This window comes from Ammospiza nelsoni, chromosome 20, assembly GCF_027579445.1.
Source record: "Ammospiza nelsoni isolate bAmmNel1 chromosome 20, bAmmNel1.pri, whole genome shotgun sequence".
Taxonomy (NCBI): domain Eukaryota; kingdom Metazoa; phylum Chordata; class Aves; order Passeriformes; family Passerellidae; genus Ammospiza; species Ammospiza nelsoni.
The window spans coordinates 10,011,566-10,032,465 of record NC_080652.1 but is presented as its reverse complement, the minus strand read 5'-3'; the positions used below and the strand labels follow the sequence as shown (position 1 = coordinate 10,032,465).

Sequence of the window (20,900 nt, the reverse complement as noted above, 5' to 3'; positions counted from 1 at the left end):
TCCCAGTCACATAAATACCCCAAAAATGTCCCCTAAGTTATGTCCCAGAAACCATGAACACGAGGATCCTTCTACAAAGCTCAGCTCAGGTGGGGTAGGGGCACAGTGCCAGCAGGACCACAAACTGTGCAATGGGGAAGAAGGTAAGGAAGTAGAAGTCTATTTTTAGGCTGATGGGGATTTTGGAGTTTATAATGAATTTTCATTCTCAGAAGGAGGTGAGGCTTTCTGTTCTGGGGTGGATGTAGATCGCTATGGGGATTAGGCTGATTAAGAAGGAGGTTTTGGCTGTGTTTGTAATTGTGTTGGGGGTGTTCTTGAGGTTGTTGGAAAGAAGTGCAAATAGGATGGGGGTGGAGAGGGTTGCCAGGGTTGAGAGTATGAATGTGTTTAGGACTAGTGAGGGGTCCATTACTTTCACTTGGACTTGCACCAAGGTGAGTGGCTCCCAAGACCATTGCATTACTATTATCCTTTATACCACTATCCGTGGTCCTGTTGGCACCTGGGCTCCCCGACCTGGCCCACCCAGCTCATCCCAGCTCCCTGTGACAGGGAGGGCTGAATCCTGCTGGGGTTTGCTGGGTGTTGCTGAGGTTTGCTGGGGTTTGCTGAGGTTTGCTGAGGTTTGCTGGGCTTTGCTGGGTTTTCTGGGCTTTGCTGAGGCTTGCTGGGTGTTGCTGGGCTTTGCTGGGGTTTGCCAAGCAGGGTCAGGGCTGGCTGTGGGGACACACGGCACCGCCAGGCCACGGCTCCCGGCTGGAATTCGCTGCTGACAGCCCCGAGTGTCCGGACAGGGGCATCTCTGCATCCTCATGCACAGCTCTGGGTGCAGGCAGCTCTTCCCAGCTCATCCTGCACCAGCTCCGGGCTGCCCAGCGCTCAGGGGCAGGCAGAGGAGTGGAGCTTTCCCAATCCCGAGCTCCTGTGTCACAGCAAACCCCAGAAGATAAAAGCTGCCTTATTGCTCCCCAAAAATGAGCGGTACTTTGTGCCCTTCAGTGCCGTGGGACGTTCTCCTCCATCCACCGGAGGTAGGCAGGGTTCCCCTGCTCGATGGGCAGGCTGATGATGTCGGGGATTTCAAAGGGATGGATGGATCTAAAGTGGAAACAGGCGCGGAGCAGCAGCGCAGTCAGGAAGCCGCCCCAGCCCTGCCCGGCCCTCCCGCACTTCAAAACACCCACAGCTCCTTTGTGCCACGTGGGAATTCTGCTCTCGTTTGGGTTCACCGCAGACTGCCGGGGCTGGCCCCAAGCTGAGAGAGCCTCCCTGCCCCGGGAGCAGCAGGAAATCCTGTCAGGGAATGATAACTGGCATGGGGAGCAGAATCCCTCCTCGAACCCAGCAGTTGGTATTTCTGCCGCCTTTTCCTTTTTGCTGGTGCCATCTCTGGGTTTTTATGGCTTGTAAGATACAGCAGGATCACTTAACCCCCTCTGGGTGGGATGGGACTCAGGGAACCCCCAAAGCTGGAGCAGGAGGTGACAGCCTACCTTGGATGGGACACCCAGTGCTCCTGTGGAGCCAGAGCCTCACCTGACGTAGTTGGACAATTCTCCTATTTTGGACGTCCTTGTTTTCACCAACTGTGGAGAGTAAAAAGCCAGAACAGACCTCAAGGGGAGATGTGAAGGGACATGTGGAGGGATCCTGGTGTGCAGCTTGGCCAGGGTGTGACAGGAGCTCTCCCAAGGCTCCACTCCGGGGATGGTCCCAAACCCAGCAGGTTGGTGACACCCTCCCCAGTCCTCCCTGCAGCCCCTTTCAGATGGGGCCGTTTCCAGCAGGATTTTTGTTATGTAGGGAATGATCACTTACTAGCAGTATTTCAGTGGATTCTTCCAGCTCCCCTTTCCAGAAATACCTGGATTTAAAAGAAAAGCAGCATCAGCAAATCCAGCTCTGCTGCAGCCATGCCAACCCTCAGGATCCTTTCCCTTCTTGGTGCTTTTTGCACGTGGCCATTTCCTTACAAAGCGGCTCAAGAAGCATTGCTGGCCCCAAAACTGCTGAGCACACGGGTGAGCACCCCAGATTTATGGACAGGAGCCCCCTCCAGAGGATTTGCCCAGGGGGGCAGATTTGTCAGGGCAGACTGGCTGGGCTGGGGTGGCTCTGAGCATGGCTGGGGGACAGTGCCTGCAGGGACAGTGCCTGCAGGCTGAGCTTTCCTCCTCTCTTTCCCTGCAGGAGAGGAGCTGCACCTCTCATGAGTCAGATGTGACCTTTGAAAACATTTCCGCTGCCAGGAGCTGTCCTGATCTCATCTGCCTGCAGGGGAGGGCTCGGGCAGGGCAGGGTCCTGGAGCAGGATCCAGCTGGAGCTGCAGGAGCAGCTCTGCTCTGCCCCTCTGCGCTTGTAGGACATGAGGGATTAGAGGAAGAAGTTACTGGGTTTGTAGGAAAGGATGGATTAGGGGAAGAAGGGAGTTACTGGGTTTGTCCTCTGGGTTTGTAGGAAATGACGGATTAGAGGAAAAAGGGAGTTGTGGGGTTTGCCCTCTGGGCTTCTAGGACATGATGGATAAGGGGAAGAAGGGAGTTACTTGGTTTGCCCCTCTGGGTTTGTAGGAAAGGATGGATTAGGGGAAGAAGGGCATTGCTGGGTTTGCTCTCTGGGTTTGTAGGAAATGATGGACAAAGGGAAGCAGGGAGTTACTGGGTTTGCCCCTCTGGGTTTGTAGAACATGATGGATTAGGGGAAGAAGGGCATTGCTGGGTTTGCTCTTAGGTGGGATATGGGTTTGCACTGTGGGATCCCCTCCTGAGGGAAGCTGGAGTGGGATCTGCTCCTCACTTCTGCCAGGGGGTTTCTGTGAGGAAAAGCTGTTTTGGGGCTTTGCTGTTGAATCTTTCAGCAAGTGCAGTCCCTTTGCATGGACAGCTGAGGACCCCTGCAGAGCAGGGCTGGGCCTGTTCCAAGGTCAAACCCGCTGTTCTTCCTGCCTGAAAAAGCTGCTTCATTTTGCAAAAGCCTTTTCTGGTCCCTATTTGGCTGCTTTTTAGAGTCTCTAACAACAGGCACCACGTCCTCAGGACCATAAACCCTAAATTGCTGGATGTCTGTGTAACCAAGTACCCAATAAATGAACGGGCAGTGAGAGCATCTGCCCTCCTCAGTGAGCACAGAGAGGCTCATCCCCACCATCTGCAACAACAAACACACCCAGCAGCCTCTGGAACCCAGGCCTGTGTCCATCCCCTCCTTCCCTCCCTGCAGAGCCCAGGTTTGCTCCTCCTGGGGGAATGCCCAGCACTACTCACAGGGCCGAGCTCTTGGGCAGGATGTTCACACAGGCAGCCAGCCTCCTGTCCATGATGGCCCTGGGGACACAGGGGGACACTCAGTGCCAGCCCACAGCTCACCCCAGCCCTGGGACATTCCCTTGTCAGCTTTGGCATTGGAGACACTGAATTTTGGGTTACTTATTACCCTGAGAAAACAAAGGTGAACTTTGGCTGGGGATATTTCAGATGAGGGCTCTGGGACCCTCCCTGTGCTCAGGAGGGACTTTGGGGGTTGCTCCTGGCCTGGAGGACCCTGCTCAGTGCCAGCCCCGTGCCCCTCTGGCTGTGGGGTCACCAGGGCAGGGACTGAAATGTGGGACCACAAAAACCCAGCCTGGCTTTGTCTGCCCCTGTCCAGCTGTCCCTTCCTCCCAGAGCAGCCTGAATGTGCATCCTAAATTAAAAACATCAAGGTTTTCCAACCCAAAATATCCTAGAAAGCTGAAGCCCAGATAGATTCCTTCCCTCCATGAGTTGAGGGCTGTTTGTTATTGCAGAGCTGCTCGGGAGGAAGGGACACCTCAGAGATTACAGAGCACTGAAGCAACCTCAGGGAGGAGTTTTAGAAGAAAGGAAGAAGGATTTAGAAGAAGGATTTTTGGAAGATTTTTAGAAGAAATGCTGTGTTTGGTGAGCAGAGCAGTGTCTGGCCCCTCTCACAGAGGTGGCAGCTGTCCCTCAGGCCGGGCACCAGTGCCCCCACCTTGGTTCAGCACTGGTTTGGGGGACCATGGATGGAGAGAAGGAGGCCCCCAGGATGCTCAGGGCTGTTTGGGCTGTTTGCTCCCACCATGTGCAGGCAGCTCCAGGCACTCAGTGCTCCTGGAGCATCTTGAGTTAATCTTCAGAGCAACGAAGTGCAGCAGCACGAGCAGAGCCACCCCTGCTGTGCCTGTCGTGTCACACATGGCACAAATCAGTCTGGATCTGCTGCCTGCAACTTGCAGCTCCTTCAGCACAGGAACCTTTTGGTTTCGGTGCTCTGTCCCCATAAATTGAGATCCTGAGATCCTGAACTTGGTCCCAGCAAGCTGAGCAGCAGCAAGAGGCCACCAGGGGAGCAGAGGACATTGTGAGAAGCTGAATGTGATCTGTGGAAAATGCCTGCATAATACATGATAGCTTTGGGTTGGGTGCTTAACTGTGTGTTTCTTTGCCCTGAAGTGAGACAAATGAAATATTAATAAGCAGAAAAGCAAAGAAAATGATAAACACAGATCTAAGGCAGCAGTGGGGGCTGGGGGGTGCTGGGCAATTGGGTGAGGTGCAGTGGCCACACCACCCATCCAAGGGGGTCAGCTCCCCCCAGGACAGGCAAGAAGGTCTTGAGATGCTGAATTCCACCTGCAGCTCTTCTGCTTTCCCAAAGCTTGAACCCCTTTTTTGTGGGGTGGAAAATTTCCTTGCAGACTGATCCATGTGAGTGAGGGCTCCACTGAGCAGTGCAAAGGAAGAACAAACACAGGAAAAGGAGTGGGGGAAAATGAGTGCAGAAGCCCTGTGTCATCCCCTGCAATCAGGGCTCACTGCTCCCAGCTCCAGAACAAAGGAATAATTACTCCACCAGTAAAACCACAACCAAAGTACACATATCTCAGCAAGGGGAAGTGATTTATCTCCTCTCCCTTCCCTGCAAGATGAGCAACAAAGAGTGGAAAGCATTTGCAAAGCTGCTAAGATGAGGCATTTTCAGGAACTGAGGCTCTTTTCACCAGGTACAGTTGCTCCTTTTTTTATAGGAGACATGGAGCAGAGCAGACATAATTCTATTTGAATTCCTCAACACAGTTGCAGTATTTAAGGTGACACAAACTCCCTTTCAGTAGCCTGTCAGTTCCTGGGCATGTCTGGGAGCCCTTTGCTGGGATGGAGGGGTTTTGGCAGCAGGAAAACAGCACAGGAGGTGTTGCAGGAAACTCCACGGTCCATCATAAACACTTCCCCAGGCAACACGGGTTCAGTTCTTTGAACAGACCATCCATTGAGGCAGGGCTGACAGATGTGTGAAAAGAACTCTGCATGCAAAATATCACCCTAAGTGCCTCACATATTAAAACAGAAGGAGAAAATCAAGGGAAAGCCCTCATTTGCCTGGTGAGCAGAGACCTCAGAAGTGTTTGTTGTGGACCCTTTTCCCTTTATTTTCATGTGAGAGCAGTGTGCCTTGTCTCTCTCTGTAAATATTCCTCGCGGCATTTTGTTGTCTAGAGGGGAATAAAGACTGAGAACATCAGCTTGGAGCCTAATCCACCTGAGAACCCAGAAATTCAGGGTTCTTGGAAAATGCAAGGCAGTGAAATGCATGGAGAATTGCTTGCTGTTTCCATGGCATTGGCTCCAGAGGCAAATGTCAGCTTTCCTTGGGACAGAGCAGCTCTGGGCAAGGGCTTGTGGTGCACTCAGTGGAAAGGAGCATGGATGGGGTAAATCCCAGAATGGTTTGGGTCGGAGGGACCCTAAATTTGATGTCACTGCCATGGCAGGGACACCTTTCTCTATCCCAATGTCCAACCTGGCCTCAAGCCCTGCCAGGGATGGGGCAGCCCCAGCTGCCCTGGGCACCCAGAATTGCCAAGGATAAACTCAGCTTTGCTGCAGCCCCTGCGGGGGTGGTGCGGCCGTACCTGGCGATGTCCCTGGCGATGTGCTCGTTGAGGCAGGTGACAAACACCACCGAGTGTGTCCCTGGCACGTAGCTGCCCGTGAGAGCCGAGTGCAGCTGCAGAGCCAGGCCCCGGAGCAGGGGGTGCAGGAGCAGCAGCAGCGCCAGCACCTCGGAGAGAACAGCAGGGGTGGTGGGAGGTGAGATATCGCACCAGATATTGCACTTGGGAAAAAACACCGGCATTGGCTGGGGCTGGAGGGACATTTCTCAGCATTGCAGGAACAGGTCAAATTGGATTAAATAATTAATTAATTGAATTAATTCAGTTTAACCAGTTCAATTGGATTAAGGTGAGGATGCTCAGGTGAGTGCATCAAGGTGAGTGCTCAGGTGAGTGAATTAAAGTGAGAACCTGCTCCTAGAGGGATTCGTTCCCCCCCTAAAGGGCCAATCTCGTGCTCAGGGCAGGACAGGGGCACTTTTGAGGCTGTATCAGCCCAGGCCCCAACGGTGGGAGGTCACCCCCAGACTAATGGGGGTCCCAGGCCCCATCCCAGCAGCCAGGACTGGCTTTGTTCAGGAGAATGAGGAGGTAAGACATGGAATGGGGAGGTAAATCTGGAGGGCTGAGGAGCAGCTGAAGGATGGTGCCACTCTGGCTGCAGTGCCTTCCCTTTGTCTTTTGTTTTGTTTCTGACATAAACAGCATCTGGCCCTGGTTCAGCTGCAGTGATTTTAAAAATACTAAGAATATATTCCTTTTCCCCCCTTATTTTCACCCTCCTTTTTCCTCTGAAAAACCTGCCATTACAGCACTAATCTAGAAATGTATCTTTTTTTTTCTTTCTTTTTTTTTCTTTTTTTTTCTTTTTTTTTTTTTAATTGAATTAAAAATCTCTCTTGTCACCACAAAGGAGCTCCTTTCCATTTGGAAAATGACTGATGTGCTGTATTGCTCGTCTTCTCTTTCCCAATCCATTTGAGGAAATATTCTTTATTACCACAAGACTTCTCATCATAATTTTTAGAGCTCCTTCTGCGCTCCTTTTTTTCCCACTAAGCCATTTAAGAAATATTATACAACAAATCCCAGAAGCTCCTCGCTTGAAGCTCCTCGCTCCAAGCCAAACAGAGATGTGCTGCTGTACCTATTTTTCCAGATTAAAATGTAATCATGCTCCTTGCTCAGGGAAAAAACAAACATCCAACCTGTTCAGCCTGATGATCATTAATCTTCTTGTAAAATCTTCCTCTTCATGTGATGAGGAAATCCCCAGCATCATTTGTGATTGAATATTAGCACAAACATGAGCACTACTTTGTTTTTTTTCTGGTGTTTCCCCCCCTTTTTTTTTATGAAAAGGAAGATTTTCCACCCCTTTTTTTCCAGAATATTTGTATTTGCTAAGGGATGGTGCAAAAAAGGGAGTGGAACATCAGGATTCCTGCCTGATAAACCAATTAAACTCATGATTGCCAAAATACTGAAGTGGAAAAACTGAAAACACCCCTGTGAGGATTTAAGAACTTCACTGAACAGCACAAAATTCCAGTTTAGTGCAGAGAGACTCAGATTTCTGCAACACTTCTCCTGGCTTTGGTGAGCTATAAACAGCTTTAGGTTTAGACCTTGCCAGGATTTTTGCCTGGTTTTGATGAGATTCTGTTAAAAAACCCCAACTGAACAACCCCACCTGAGCACAACTTGTGGCAATGCTGAGTGTAAAAAAACCTGAAAATCTGCCTTTCTCCCAGCAGATAGAGGGAGTCCCCCCCTCCTGCACGATGGCTTTGGGGAGAGCTTTGCTAACAGAGGCACACACAGATATTTCCATGGTTGCTTGGCGTGGGTTGGGGTCTGTTGTGCTCCCCAGGGATTGTCCCAGGTCCTGGACCCCCATCCCATCCATGTGTCCATCCCTGTGTCCATCCCAGCCCCATGTCCGTCTGTCCTCATGTCCATCCCCATCCCAGCATCCATCCCAGCTCTGTGTCCATCCCAGCCCTGTGTCCATCCTCAACCCATCCCCGTGTCCATCCCCATGTCCACCCCATCCCTGTGTCCATCCCAGCGTCCATCCCATCCCCATGTCCATCTATCCCCATCCCATCCATGCGTCCATCTCTGCATCCACCCCATCCCTGTGTCCATCTGTCCCCATGTCCATCCCCATCCCAGCCCCATGTCCATCCAGCCCTGTGTCCATTCTCATCCCATCCCCGTGTGCGTCCATCCATCCATCCATCCATCCATCCATCCATCCATCCATCCATCCATCCATCCCATCCCCGTGTCCATCCATCCCATCCCCGTGTCCATCCATCCCATCCCCATGTCCATCCATCCCCGTCCCCGTGTCCCTCCCCGTGTCCGTGTGTCCATCCCCGCACTCACCAGCAGCGCGGTGCCGCGGCCGGCCCGGGCCCAGCCCTGTGCACCGGGGGCCATCGGGCAGCGCTGCCTGGGCCCCTCCATGCCCGGCGTTCCCTCCCCCTGCCGTGCCCGAGCCGGGAGCGCCGCCGGGCACAGCGCTGGCTCCTCCTCCTCCTCCTCCTCCTCCTCCTCCTCCTCCTGCCGGCCTTCCTCCCTGCGGGGCTGCGGGACCGGACCGGACGGCGCGGTGTCCCCTGCTGCCACCGCCGCCTGTGCCCCCGCCGGGCCGGGGGACAAATACCGGCCTGGGCAGCCCAGAGTGGGCTCCGACCCCCGAGCTGGTGCCCAAGTTTCCAGGTGGTCCCTCAGTGCCAGCCCCGGAGCCCGTCCCAGTGCTCTGAGACACGCTGACCTCATTTATCCCTTTCGCTTCCATTTCCCTGTCTATAAAATTGTAATTTCCTCAGATTTCGTCTGTTTGGGGGTCTCTGGGTAGAAATTGCCGGGCAGCGGCTGAGTCCCGGCGGTGTTGGTACCCAAAATCTTCCGGGAGGGGCGCGAGGCAGAGCCGAGCGCTGTTTGTCCCACGTTGGAACTTTATTGTCCCCCGTGTGACTTTGTTGTCCCCCGTGTGACTTTTCACTGTCCCCCTGTCTGTCCCCACGATCTCTCGCAATTCCCTCTTTGCCAGCCCGCAGGACTCGCCCGTTTGCCACAGGTTTGAGGGAATCCTGCGCGGAGCTGGAGGCACAAAGTTACAGGAGTTATCTGACCTCAGGGATCTGTTCGCAAAATGAGAGAAAATGAGGGGGTGGCACGTTCTCCGCACCGGGAGCTGCCCCGGGCACACACCGGGATGGGACCGGCTGTTCCTGCGCTCTCGGGATCGGCGCTTTCCCTTCCCGAACCGGATAAACGCCGTTTATCGCAGTTTTGCCAAAAAACGGCGACACCATGCACCGACCTCCGGCCCCGCTCCGGGGATGGAGACCGGCCATGCCGACGGGACCACGCCCCCCTCGTTACCGGGGACCCCGCCCCCTCCTCATTACCGGGGACCCCGCCCCCTCCTCATTACGGGGACCCCGCCCCCTCCTCATTACCGGGGACCCCGCCCCCTCCTCATTAGCGGGGACCCCGCCCCCTCCTCATTAGCGGGGACCCCGCCCCCTCCTCATTAGTGGGGACCCCGCCCCCTCCTCATTAGCGGGGACCCCGCCCCCTCCTCATTACCGGGGACCCCGCCCCCTCCTCATTACCGGGGACCCCGCCCCCTCCTCATTACCGGGACCCCGCCCCCTCCTCATTACCGGGGACCCCGCCCCCTCCTCATTACCGGGGACCCCGCCCCCTCCTCATTACGGGGACCCCGCCCCCTCCTCATTACCGGGGACCCCGCCCCCTCCTCATTAGCGGGGACCCCGCCCCCTCCTCATTAGCGGGGACCCCGCCCCCTCCTCATTACGGGGACCCCGCCCCCTCCTCATTACGGGGACCCCGCCCCCTCCTCATTACCGGGACCCCGCCCCCTCCTCATTACCGGGACCCCGCCCCCTCCTCATTACCGGGACCCCGCCCCCTCCTCATTACCGGGACCACGCCCCTTCATTAGCGGGACCACGCCCCTTCCGCGCACAGCCAATAGGAAAGAGCCAGGGGGGCGTGACGCGCGGACATTTTGTTTACATTTTGCCAGACGCCAAAGGCGCCCTTAGCAACGGCGCGGCGGTTGCTAAGGGCGACGCGAGTTCTCGCGATATCCCCGCCCGGCGGTCGCTACGGGCGACGCGAGTTCTCGCGAGACTGCCGGGAGGTGGCGGAGGCGGCGAAGATGGCGGAGGCGGCGGCGGAGCTGCTGGAGCGGGCGGCGCGGCGGGACGCGGCCCTGGAGGAGCTGCGGGCCCTGCGGGTCGCCGTGCAGGCCGTGCCGCTCGCCGCCCTCCGCTCCCGCCTCGCCGAGCATCACCTGAGGGCGCTCTTCGGCCTCCTCGCCGTCAATGACCGGTGAGCTCCGGTGGGCCTGCCCGGCCCCGCTGCCGTGCTCCCGGAGCGGGCCGGTCCCGCCGCCTCCCCGGCTCATTCCCTGCCCTCTTTCGGGCCGGGAGGTGGCACAGTGATGTTCCTCTCCTCAAGGGCTCGCTTTTCTCTCCGTCCCGCGCAGGGAACAGGTGTCCGCGTGTGTTTCCATCCTGGAGAGGCTCCTGCAGGCCCTGGACCCGCTTTACGTGATCCAGAGCCTCAGGGAGGAGCTGCACAAGGGCCTGTTCCACCCCGAGGACTCCGTGAAGATCCTCGCCATGTCCCAGGTACAGGCTTTCCTGCGTTTGTCCCCCTCTGCTCTTTCCTGCCTTTGTGATAAAAGCAGGAATTGTGCCCTACAGTTGTGCCATTTGGGATAATTTCTGTGCACTGTGTATAATGCTTTGTGATATGTCAATAATAATGTCCAAAACTATGTCCTGTCAAAAGCAAGTTGTGAATAAAACTTCAGCCACGTACCCTGGTTAAAGCTTTCCAGGCCAGCAGGTGATGGAAGAACTAAAAGCAGCAAAAATTTGATATTCAGGATAGTTTACACTATTGTGGAAACCCCAAACAGGCTGTGGGAGCTCGACACTTGCTGCATTGATTTCAAAGAAGAGGAGTGTGGGATGTTGTGGTTTGGGATGGATTTGTAGAAATTCAGCTGAGAGCAGCTGCTCAGGTGTTGTCCAGCTGAGTTTTGATCCAAAAACCTCAAAAAATTGTGACTCTGGTTTCTGTTCAGCTGCTCCAGTGCTTGAGGATCCTTGCAGTGGAAAATAATTTGTTCTCATGTTATTTTCTGTGTCTCTTTGATCAGATTGGGAGGATTGTTGAGGACTCAGCTGCTGTCCCAGAGATTCTGCACAGCCCTGAGCTGTTACAGCAAATCATAAACTGCATTGGAGAGGAGAAAATAGCAGTGGCCAAAGAGGTAAAGGTGCCTTTGTTGTCCCATTCCTCTGCCAGCTGAATTGGTTTGTGGCAGTAATAATGAGCTGTCATCAGTGAAAAGTGAATTAGAATTAAATTAAGTCTATAGCTGTAGTTAAGTAGTTAATAAAGAGCTAAAACCTGATAGTCTTGGATTTTCTTCTCTGGGTGATTTGTTCCTTTTTAAAAACGTGAAAAACGTCAATCACTTGTTTTTTTAAATTTTAAAAGTTTAATAGCAATAAAATGGTGATAAAAATAGTAATACAATTAGAGTAATAATCATTTGGGCAAATTAAATTAGGACAATAAAAGACAATAGAGACAAAGAGTTACTGACAGCAGCACAAGCCTGAGAAAAAACCCACTTTAACAGAGGATTAACCCTTACAAACAATAACCTGTTGCATATTCATACACCTCATACATGATGCATAAATTCCATTCAAACACAGGATTCTGTCTGGTCAGTGTCAGCTTCTTCCTCTGAATCCTAATGGGAAGAAGTTCATTTCTCCTGATAATGGAGCAATAAATTCTCTTGCTCTGAAAGATTCAGGTGTCCTGTGGCTGCTATCTCAGTGTGAGTCCTTTCTTTAAAAAAAAGCATCCTACATAGCATCGTTTCTATTTTAACATTTTGTTATAACCTAAAACTATATTTAACACACTACTTAAGAGAATTAACACAGCATTACTTTCTAACATAGCACGTATAACATTCGTTTTAATATTTGCCAAAAGCCAATCACAAAACATGCATTTTTCACACTAACAAGCTCCTGTTTTTGCTTGCAGGCCATCAAATCTCTGTCCAGGATAGCCCAGAGCCAGGAGGGGCTGGAGGCCCTGTTTGGGAGCAGCTTGCTGGGGGACCTGAGGAGGGTCATGGCCACCAGTGACATCGTTCGCTACCGGGTCTATGAGGTGGGCACACCTTCTCTGCTGCTCCTGCTCCCAGCCTGCCCTTTATTGCTGTTACATCATTGTTTCTCACTGATTCACCCCCTTTGCTTCATGTCTGTGTTGTACCAAAACTGGGAAGGAGTGGGAGATGACATCATGAGAGCCCCCATGCTGCAGTAACTTCTCTTTCTCATTACACTGGTGTAAAAGTGTACCTTGCTGTTAATTTTCTGACTTGTGGTGCCTAAGGCATTGGAAGGGCTACACAGAATCACTAAAGGCACCAGAAAGTGTTTGTTTCACTGAAAATAAAAGTTAGATAGTTAACTGTTGCCTTTTGACTTTTGGATGTGAAGTGCTGCTAAGAGTTTTGGAGAGATGCCAGCTGTCAGTCTAGAGATGTTTGGCAAAGGGGGAATAACACAATTTAATCATTCTAGAGCTTAATGGGGATAGCACAGGAAGAGCTGATTGTGAATAGAGATCAAATGCAAGTGCTGGAAACTTGGAACTCCTTATGAAGTTGCTTCAGGCAGACATTTGGGTTAATAATAAAAATGTTATTAAATGTGATTCCATATTTAATATATGTAAGGTTAACTAGCACAGAAGATGTATTTGGCTGTTGCAGGGAATTATTATAATGTTTTTATAAACTGTCCTTTTTGCTTTTATTTAGCTAATTGTGGAGATTTCATCAGTGTCAGCAGAGTCTCTGAATTACTGTGCCAGCAGTGGGTTAATCTCGGAGTTAATTGGGGAGCTGACTGGAGAGGATGTGCTGGTCAGGTATGTTGGTGAGTGTGCCAAGGACATTTCCACCACTGTTAAAACTCTAACAAATGTATTTGTGTGTGTTTCTTGTAAAAAGAAAAACGCTGTACCTGCCTCTCCTTAAACTGTCTTGGGTGTCAAATACTTCATACATTAACGGAGTGACAATTACCGTGTGTGGCTGCAGCAGAAACATTTTCAAGCTCTTTCCCAAATCTAAAGAGCTGAATGAGCTGAACAGTTGGGATCATTTGAGTTTCTTTGCTAGGATTGTGTCTTATGGGTGTGGTTTCTTTTTGTTAATCACTGAGTGCTTCAAGCCCCACTGAAACAAACCCAAATCTGTTTTTTTGGCGTTGCAGGGCCACGTGCATCGAGATGGTGACAGCGCTGGCCCACAGCCCGCAGGGCCGGCAGTACCTGGCCCAGCAGGGAGTGATCGACAGGATCTCCAACATCATCCTGGGGGCACAGTCTGACCCCTTCTCCAGCTTCTACCTGCCAGGTGCCCCTGAATTCCTCCTTGCCAGCCTTTGCTGCTTGCTTTGGTTAAATGCACAGCACTGCCAAGCCTCTCTGCTGAAAGCTCAGGGGAAATTTTGAATATCAGATTGTCCCTCAGCGTTTTTAAATATCCAATATTGTACATATCCAGTCTGAAGGATGCTCCTCAGTAAGATCTGGGCAGGCCGTGCTGTAGCTTTAAAGTTTGTGTTATTGTAGCCTTTTTTAGGAGCACAAACATCATGAATTAAGCAACAGTCAAAATATTTGGCTTGTTGCTTAGTTCTGTCTTTATTTTGAGCTCTTTACCAACCAACACTGTTCAGCCTTAAGAACACATGTTTAGGAACAAATCAGTCTCATGTTAATGTACATTTAATTTTGCCGTTGCTGAAGTTGCTGTTCTTCCACTCAATGCTTTTTTTGGTTTTGTTTTCTCAGGATTTGTTAAATTTTTTGGCAATCTGGCTGTTGTGGACAGTCCCCAGCAGATCTGTGAGCGCTACCCTGTCTTTATGGAAAAAGTCTTTGAAATGGCAGAAAGTCAGGACCCAACCATGATTGGGGTGGCTGTGGACACACTGGGAATCCTGGGATCAAATGTGGAAGGCAAACAGGTTTTACAGAAAACCAGTTAGTATCTTCTTTATTTAATAATACTTTATAATATAAGAGTGAATTGGTTTGGGGTGATACAGAAAGGAATGGAAAAAATATTCACTTATCTAATGAATAAATTTATAATGTAACTGGTGGGTAACTATATTCCTGTAGAGATCTGGCTGAATTAATTAAGAGCACTTTGTTTTTGTTTTGAAAGGAAGTAGATTTCAAAATCTCTTAAGCAAAATGGGGCACCAGGCCAAGAATGCCCCCACCGAGTTACGGCTCCGCTGCTTGGATGCCATTTCATCCCTGCTTTACTTGCCTGTAAGTTGGGCTTTTTGTCTTTGGTTTTTCTTTAAATCTCCAAGAATGAAATCATCACACACCTGAGTAACTGTGGGAGACATTTTGCAGCCTCTAGGTTGGGTGGCAGTGGTGCTTTCAGTGTTCTGAGTCATGGATTTACTGGTTTGAAATTCCCTGGTTGGTTTGCTAAAGGTTGGGTTTGTTTGTAGGGTGCCAGGTGTTCTGAAATGTTAATAAAAGATGAAGTCAAGACTTCATTGATGAGGGAGTTGAGAGGAAGCAGGTTCACATCCTTGTGCTCAGAGGGATGGGAGCAAACTGCTCCAGTCCCTGTGGTCTTTGGATCCAGGGCTCTGGGTTAACAGTGTAGCTCTAAAGGGGTGATTAAACCATTTGAACACATCCCAAAAACCTGAAAGCTTTTCATAATCCTAATCAAATTCTCATTTTTATGATTTATGCAGCCAGACCAGCAGACAGAAGACCTTTTAAGAATGACTGAATCCTGGTTCACATCCTTGTCCAGCCAGCCCCTGGAGCTGTTCAGGAGCATCAGCACTCAGCCATTCCCTGATCTCCACTGTGGGGCTCTACGGGTGTTTACTGTGAGTGCTTTTGCTCTGAAACATCAGGGAGGGACTTGTGGTGCCCTTCAGTCTCAGATTTAGTTATTTCTTCAAAGTGAAGGATTTCAGCTTCTAGTTGAAGTGGTCAGTAAAAGGCCTTGTTCCTCAGGCCCCACTTGGCTTCCCCATTTAAATGATGCAGCAGACACATCATGTCTGTAATGCTAATTTTCTAATAAATTGGAGAGGGGGATAAAAAAGGCAAGAGCTGTGCTCCAAGGTGCTGCTTCTCTAGCAGAGACACTGCTGTGATAATTCCCTCAAAACTCTGAGCTCTACTTGTTCTCCAGTGTTAAACCCTGCTGCTTGATTTGAGTGGTGGTTTCTTATATAATTTAATTTTTCCTGTTCCTTGTCACTGTACTAAAACCCTACTGTGTAGCTGCTTTTTTTAAAATGTTCCCCCCACCTCTCACATCTTTTGTTTCCTGTTCAGGCCATTGCAAACCAGCCATGGGCCCAGAAGCTGATGCTGAGCAGCCCAGGGTTTGTGGAGTACGTTGTGGACAGATCTGTGGAGCCTGACAAAGCTTCAAAGGATGCAAAATACGAACTGGTGAAGGCCCTGGTGAACTCCAAAACCATTGCAGAGATCTTTGGCAATCAGTACTACCTGAGGCTCAGGGCTTACCTGCTTGAGGGCCCCTATTATGTTCAAGCAGCTTCTACTACAGCTGTGGAAGGAGCGGAATAATGTCCTTGGTGTCTGGGGTGCCCCTCTTGCAGAACACAGTCCAGGTGTTGAGGTACAAGGTGTAAAAACTCTCCACACCGGAGGTGTCTCTTTAAAGGAGTGTGAAGATACTTTGACTCTATTTGAAATGAGTCAGGAGAGCAAATTAAAGCTTGTTTGGTATTTCCCCCTAAAATGTCATGGCAGAAGTTCCCTGTGTGCTTCATGAGGCAGGTAACCCAGGTGAGCACTTAGCAGCTGCTGGCTGTTTTATTTGGCAGAATTTATCAGTGTTTGTTTCAATTGTTCTTGGGTTTGGAGTTTCTGTTTTGTTTTATCGGTAGTTACAGTTCAGTTAAGAAAAACCACCAAAACACCTCAAGGTTTGTAACCTCAGATGCTGCCATAATTTATATTCTTTTTTAATTCCTTTTTTTACCTGCCAGAGTTGGCACTTGCATGGAACACTCTGTTCTGTCAGAATCCTGTTGCTGAGTAAGTGATAGTGCCCACATGAGGGAGTATGGACTGGATTATCTTATTTTCAACCTGCTGGATGTGAGTCTTGCTGGAATAAATAATCCTAAATATTGTTTACATTTTCTGCTGAGGATTTAAAAAGAAAAAAAGGTTTTTAGCCCTTTTAAAAACAAATCATTGCACTCTGTAGGGATCAAACCCACCAGGGAGCTCTGTGTCCCTGGCTGGCTGTGCTGTGGGGTGGCAGCTCAGTTTAGTGGCTGGAGCACTACAAGGCTATTCAGAACCAAATCTTGAATTGTTTACACTATTTTTTAACAGAGATGCAATTTTTTAAAGTGTTATTTAAAGAAATGTGGTATTTTAGTTACCTGAGTTAGATCATTAAAAGGGATGAGAACATGGAGCTCTTGCGTGCAGGGAGTGAATGAAGTGGGAGTATGGAAATGTGGCATCTTAGGAAGTTGGAATCTTCTTTTGAAGATGCCAGAGCTGTGGCAGAGAATCAGGAGTGGCTGGGCACTCCATGGTGTGTGTCTTTGCCCATAAACAGACCGCAGGGTATTTCTGTCAAAGCCTTGTATTATTTTTGTTGAGGAGGAGCAGAATAAAACAAGAAATTACTGCTTTGGGGCTTTTTTAGTTAAGTGTGGCTGTGGAGAGTCCTGCCCCGTGTCCCTGTGCTGCCAGGGGAAGCAGGGGGATCTGTCCTGCAGGAACTCTGGCTTTGCCTGAGGTAGGTGGAGGTGCAGCTGGCATTGCCTGCCAAAAATTGCTGCCAGGAGAGCTCAGAGGAGCTGGGGGAGATCCCTTAATGTTTGCTAAGCTGTCTAAATGCAGATGAGGTGCCTTGTTCCCCAAGATGTCCCTGAGTTGTCATCCTGCATGCCAGTGCTGCGGCTTTTACCCTCAATGTGCCCAATAAAGATCTGCCAGTGAGAAATGCACTGCAGTGTCTCATGTCTGGAGAGAGCTCAGGAGCTCCATGGATCCTGCATCCAGCAAACACTTTAAAGCACTAAAAAGGAAATAAAAGAGTGTACAAGTCCTTAGCTTGCACTTGTTCTGGGCAGTTCAGCTCTGTTATTGTAGGTGGCTTTGTGTGCTGGTGGCTCTGTGCAGCCATATGCTGAAATGTCAGTAAAAGAAATCAATATATAAACCTGTTCTGCAATTCATGAGCCTCTTCCATGTGTGTTTTCAGCTGGTGCTTTTGAAGGCTACTCTGTGTGCTGAGTATTTAGCATCTGCTTTGCATGGTACATTTGCCAAAGACAATATTTTAGAATGTGCAGAGATGCCAAACAAGGGGATTTTTTTTATGTATACACATATGCTTTATTTTGTTGAGCTTTGAGCTCAGAGTTGATTGATTAATTGATCACTTTCCCCTTATTACTCAGAGGCAGTTCCCTGCCCATGCTGTACATTGCCATATGGATTACATGCTGCTGCTGTAGCTGATATAAATGACAATTTTGAAATGTGTTGTTTTTGTCACCCCCCCCCTTAAAGTAACAGGTGGAAATAATTGAGGAAAACTACAAAATGGAATGCTGGAGAACTGAGGTAACATGCTGAGGTAACATTTGGTTTAAAAAACCCAAAAATCCCAAACCAAACCTTGTCATTTGATGGATGTTAACAAACAGCTTTACTTGAGGAATTTCCATGATGGCTCAGTGTCTGTTCCTGCTGGAGCTGCTCTGTTTCTCTCTGAACCAGCCTGCTCAGAAGCACCTCCTTTTGTGGATGGAAAGCTGCCCCTTTGTTCCAGAATTCTTTGGAAGTAGGTGATGCCTCACTCACATAAAAAAGTTTTGAAGACTGAAAAGTGTGAAAAGCCATGGGTATAGACAAGTCTGCTGGAATATCCTTTTTTACTTCCATGCATGCACTTGTAGGTACTTAGAGGCAGAGGACATCCAGTTCTGCTCTGTCACACTGTAACAGTGAGAATCCATTTGCTGCTGAAGGGAAAAGAGCAAACTTTGGGAGAGCATCCTTTGTACAGGATAACACAGCTGATGAAAGAAAATCCAGCCTCTTCAAGCAGGAGCTAAGCATTAATTGACAAAATGAAGGAGCTCATTTTTTATCCTGTCCAAGCTGAACTGTTTGAAGTTATCAATGTAGGTCAGAACCTTGCAGGACACCAGGCTGTAGTAGGTTTCCAGTAGGGAGCAATCCTCTCCATCGCTCGTTTCCTTCCAGTCCGTAAATAGCTCGTCCTCCCTCATGGCAGAAGAGGTGAAAATGAATTTATAGCAGCAGGGGTTGTAGCTGATGTGCTTGTCCCCAGCGAAGCGGGAGCTGTGCCTGGCACTGATGCCAGCTCTCTTGGCACAGACCCCTACAAAGGCAGCGGGGGGCAGTGCCAGGGGCACCTCCCTGGCAGCCACGAAAACCTTGCGGGCCACGTCCTGGGACAGGAGGAAAGCGCTGCCGTGGCAGAAATCTGGGTAGAACTGCTGGGGGTACAGATGGAGGGGGACAAAGCCGGGGCTCTGGGGGTCCCTGTCGGGCACTGCGTGGTGAACCACCCTGCCCAGGTAGATGTCCTCCTGCTGGGCTAAGCTCAGCAGGTAGCCAGCCAGGCTGGGAACACCCACAAACACGTCCTGGGCTGTGTGAAGGATGAACCTGGCACGGGGACAGAAAATCACCGTCCACTCCACGCTCATCAGCATCTTCTGTGTCTGTGTCTGGGGGGAGTCGATGAAACTGCCTTCAATGATGTCTCTGTGCCTTTGAGCCTCCTCCTGGATCTCCAGCTGGGTGCTTGCTGAGGCTGCCTTCCCTACAGCAAACACAGTGAGCACACTGTAAGCCCTGGAGGCCGTGGCGTTGCCCCAGGTCTGCCTGATGGCATCACGTCTTGTCCTGTTCTCCGGGCTGCTGCACACAACAATGAGCAGGAATATCTCCTGGTTGGAGCAAGTCACTGCACTGCTGCTGCTGGAAGAGAGGTTGGCCTCCAGAGGATCCAGATCCAGCTTCCTGGCCCTGTCCCTGATCTCCAGAGCCTTTGCATCAGTGTAGGAGAGAGGCAGGGACTGCAGGAAGTATTGCTCCAGTAAATCTGCCCCAAAGAGCAGCAGGTGGAAGAGCAGCACATTGCAGAGGATGAAGCACCACTGGTGTGTGCGGAGCCTGCAGAGCGTCAGCTGGAACAGCAACAGGGACACTGAGCTCTCCTGCCTCTCAACCCAAAGGTTTTCCCTCATTTTACAATATAAGCTTGCAAAGCAATCACTTCTAGACTGGTCTTTGTATTATTAGTGTGAGGTTTTTTCCTCCTAGAAACTAAGAAATCTGCTTGAGGCACAGTGAGATCCCAAACTCAGAAGGGCGTTAACGTGTTGAAACTCTCTGTGCATCCATGTGTGGAAATACTGAAGTATGACTTGCTATGAATAATATGAAGAATTTTTGACTATTTTCAACCTTTTACTGAAGGCTTGAGGTGCCCCTTAATCTGTCCTTGAAGGACAACTTGTGTTATTTGGCCTGACCCTGCCCTATGAAAGCTGTCAGGGTTAGAATCCAGAGGGAAAGGCAGGGTTGGATGGGGCTTGGAGCAGCATGGGAAAGTGGAAGGTTGGAAGGGAGTGGAATGAGATGATCTTTAAGGTCCCTTCCACCCCCATCCTGTGAAAGCTGTAAGGGGCTGCAGCACTTACCTGCATGGTGCTGGGAGCTGTCCCTGCAGCAGGGGCTCTCTGGGCAGTGTCTCCTGGCTCTGGCTGGATCTGGGTCTGCAGGATCCAGTTACTGCCCAGTACCTGCAGCCTGTGCCTTCCACCTCACCTGCCTGGGCACAGGAAAGATGATCCCTGGGGCTGATCATGTTGCAGGCACATAAAACACAAAGCTAACAAAACCCTGGCCTTTCCCTTCTTTAATTTCTGGCACTTGGAGGAATAAGTGAAGCAAATGCTGGGGCTTGCTTGGTCAGAGGAACCCCTGGCACTGCCGAGTCTGTCCTTGACCTGCTGGCCCTGGGGGTTGTGTTTGTCACAGCTGTGCCATTGTGGTGTTGGTCCCCCAGTCTGGGGCAGTTGCTGGGCTCTGCATCTCCTGAGCTGGAGCTCTGGGGTGGGAGCTTGTGGGGTTGCCTCGTGTGGGGTGGGAGCTTGTGGGGTTGCCTTGTGAGGGGTGGGAGCTCATGGGATTGCCTTGTGTGGGGTGGGAGCTTGTGGGGTTGCCTCGTGTGGGGTGGGAACTTGTGGGGTTGCCTCGTGTGGGGTGGGAGCTTGTGGGGTTGCCTCGTGTGGGGTGGTGGAGGCCCCCCGAGGCCGTGGGTGCTGCTGGGCCGGGCTGGCTGCAGCCCTGGGGCTCTCCTGGCCAGGCTGTGCCTCGGCTGCTCCTCAGGCTCCGTGTGTTGCTGTTGGCTCAGCCCTGGCTGTGCTGGAGCCACGGGGGCTGGGGAGCCACAGGGGCCTGGAAGTGCTTCAGGGGGAAGTGCCAAAGACACCACAAACAGGATGGAGCTGTCAGCAGGGGACAGTTGGCTTTGGCACTGGGGCTGGGGAGCACTGAGGGGAGAGGGGCTTTGGGATCCCAGCAGGGCAGGGAGGGTTGGGGGTGGCAATGCTGCTGTTTGAGGGGTGGGTTGGGGTGCTCAGCCTTGGCGGGGCTCCAACCTCCTTGGGAGAGCAGGGAGATCGTGGTTTCTGTTTAATTCTGAGATTTCTCAGAGGTCAGGGTGCGTTTCTGTTCTGCATCCTTGGGTGAAAGGAGAGCGCAGCACTGCTCTGGTTTGTCTTGGCTGGACCCTTGCAAGGCTCCCTGCAGCAT

At 50.9% G+C, this 20,900-nt stretch overlaps 3 protein-coding genes across 3 annotated transcripts; 1 reads left to right on the top strand and 2 right to left on the bottom strand.

Moving 5' to 3' along the window:
- Window positions 1-970: 970 nt before the first annotated feature.
- Window positions 971-8,372, bottom strand: CUTA (cutA divalent cation tolerance homolog). Its single transcript, XM_059486646.1, has 6 exons — window positions 8,292-8,372; window positions 5,916-6,064; window positions 3,268-3,327; window positions 1,822-1,867; window positions 1,540-1,589; window positions 971-1,101 (listed from the first exon to the last, which is right to left on the bottom strand). The coding sequence occupies exons 1-6, from the start codon at window positions 8,370-8,372 to the stop codon at window positions 999-1,001; spliced, it is 489 nt and encodes a 162-aa protein (XP_059342629.1). The 3' UTR covers window positions 971-998.
- Window positions 8,373-10,082: 1,710 nt separating this feature from the next.
- On the top strand, window positions 10,083-17,584 carry PSMD5 (proteasome 26S subunit, non-ATPase 5). The gene is made up of 10 exons (XM_059486165.1): window positions 10,083-10,274; window positions 10,432-10,576; window positions 11,113-11,226; window positions 12,024-12,152; window positions 12,811-12,920; window positions 13,268-13,410; window positions 13,851-14,042; window positions 14,230-14,339; window positions 14,786-14,926; window positions 15,384-17,584. Exons 1-10 carry the CDS (start codon window positions 10,102-10,104, stop codon window positions 15,639-15,641), a joined length of 1,515 nt encoding a protein of 504 aa, XP_059342148.1. The 5' UTR covers window positions 10,083-10,101; the 3' UTR covers window positions 15,642-17,584.
- A 582-nt stretch (window positions 17,585-18,166) lies between these two features.
- Window positions 18,167-19,515, bottom strand: B3GALT9 (beta-1,3-galactosyltransferase 9). The gene has a single exon (XM_059486166.1). It carries the CDS (start codon window positions 19,325-19,327, stop codon window positions 18,167-18,169), a length of 1,161 nt encoding a protein of 386 aa, XP_059342149.1. The 5' UTR covers window positions 19,328-19,515.
- Window positions 19,516-20,900: the final 1,385 nt, after the last annotated feature.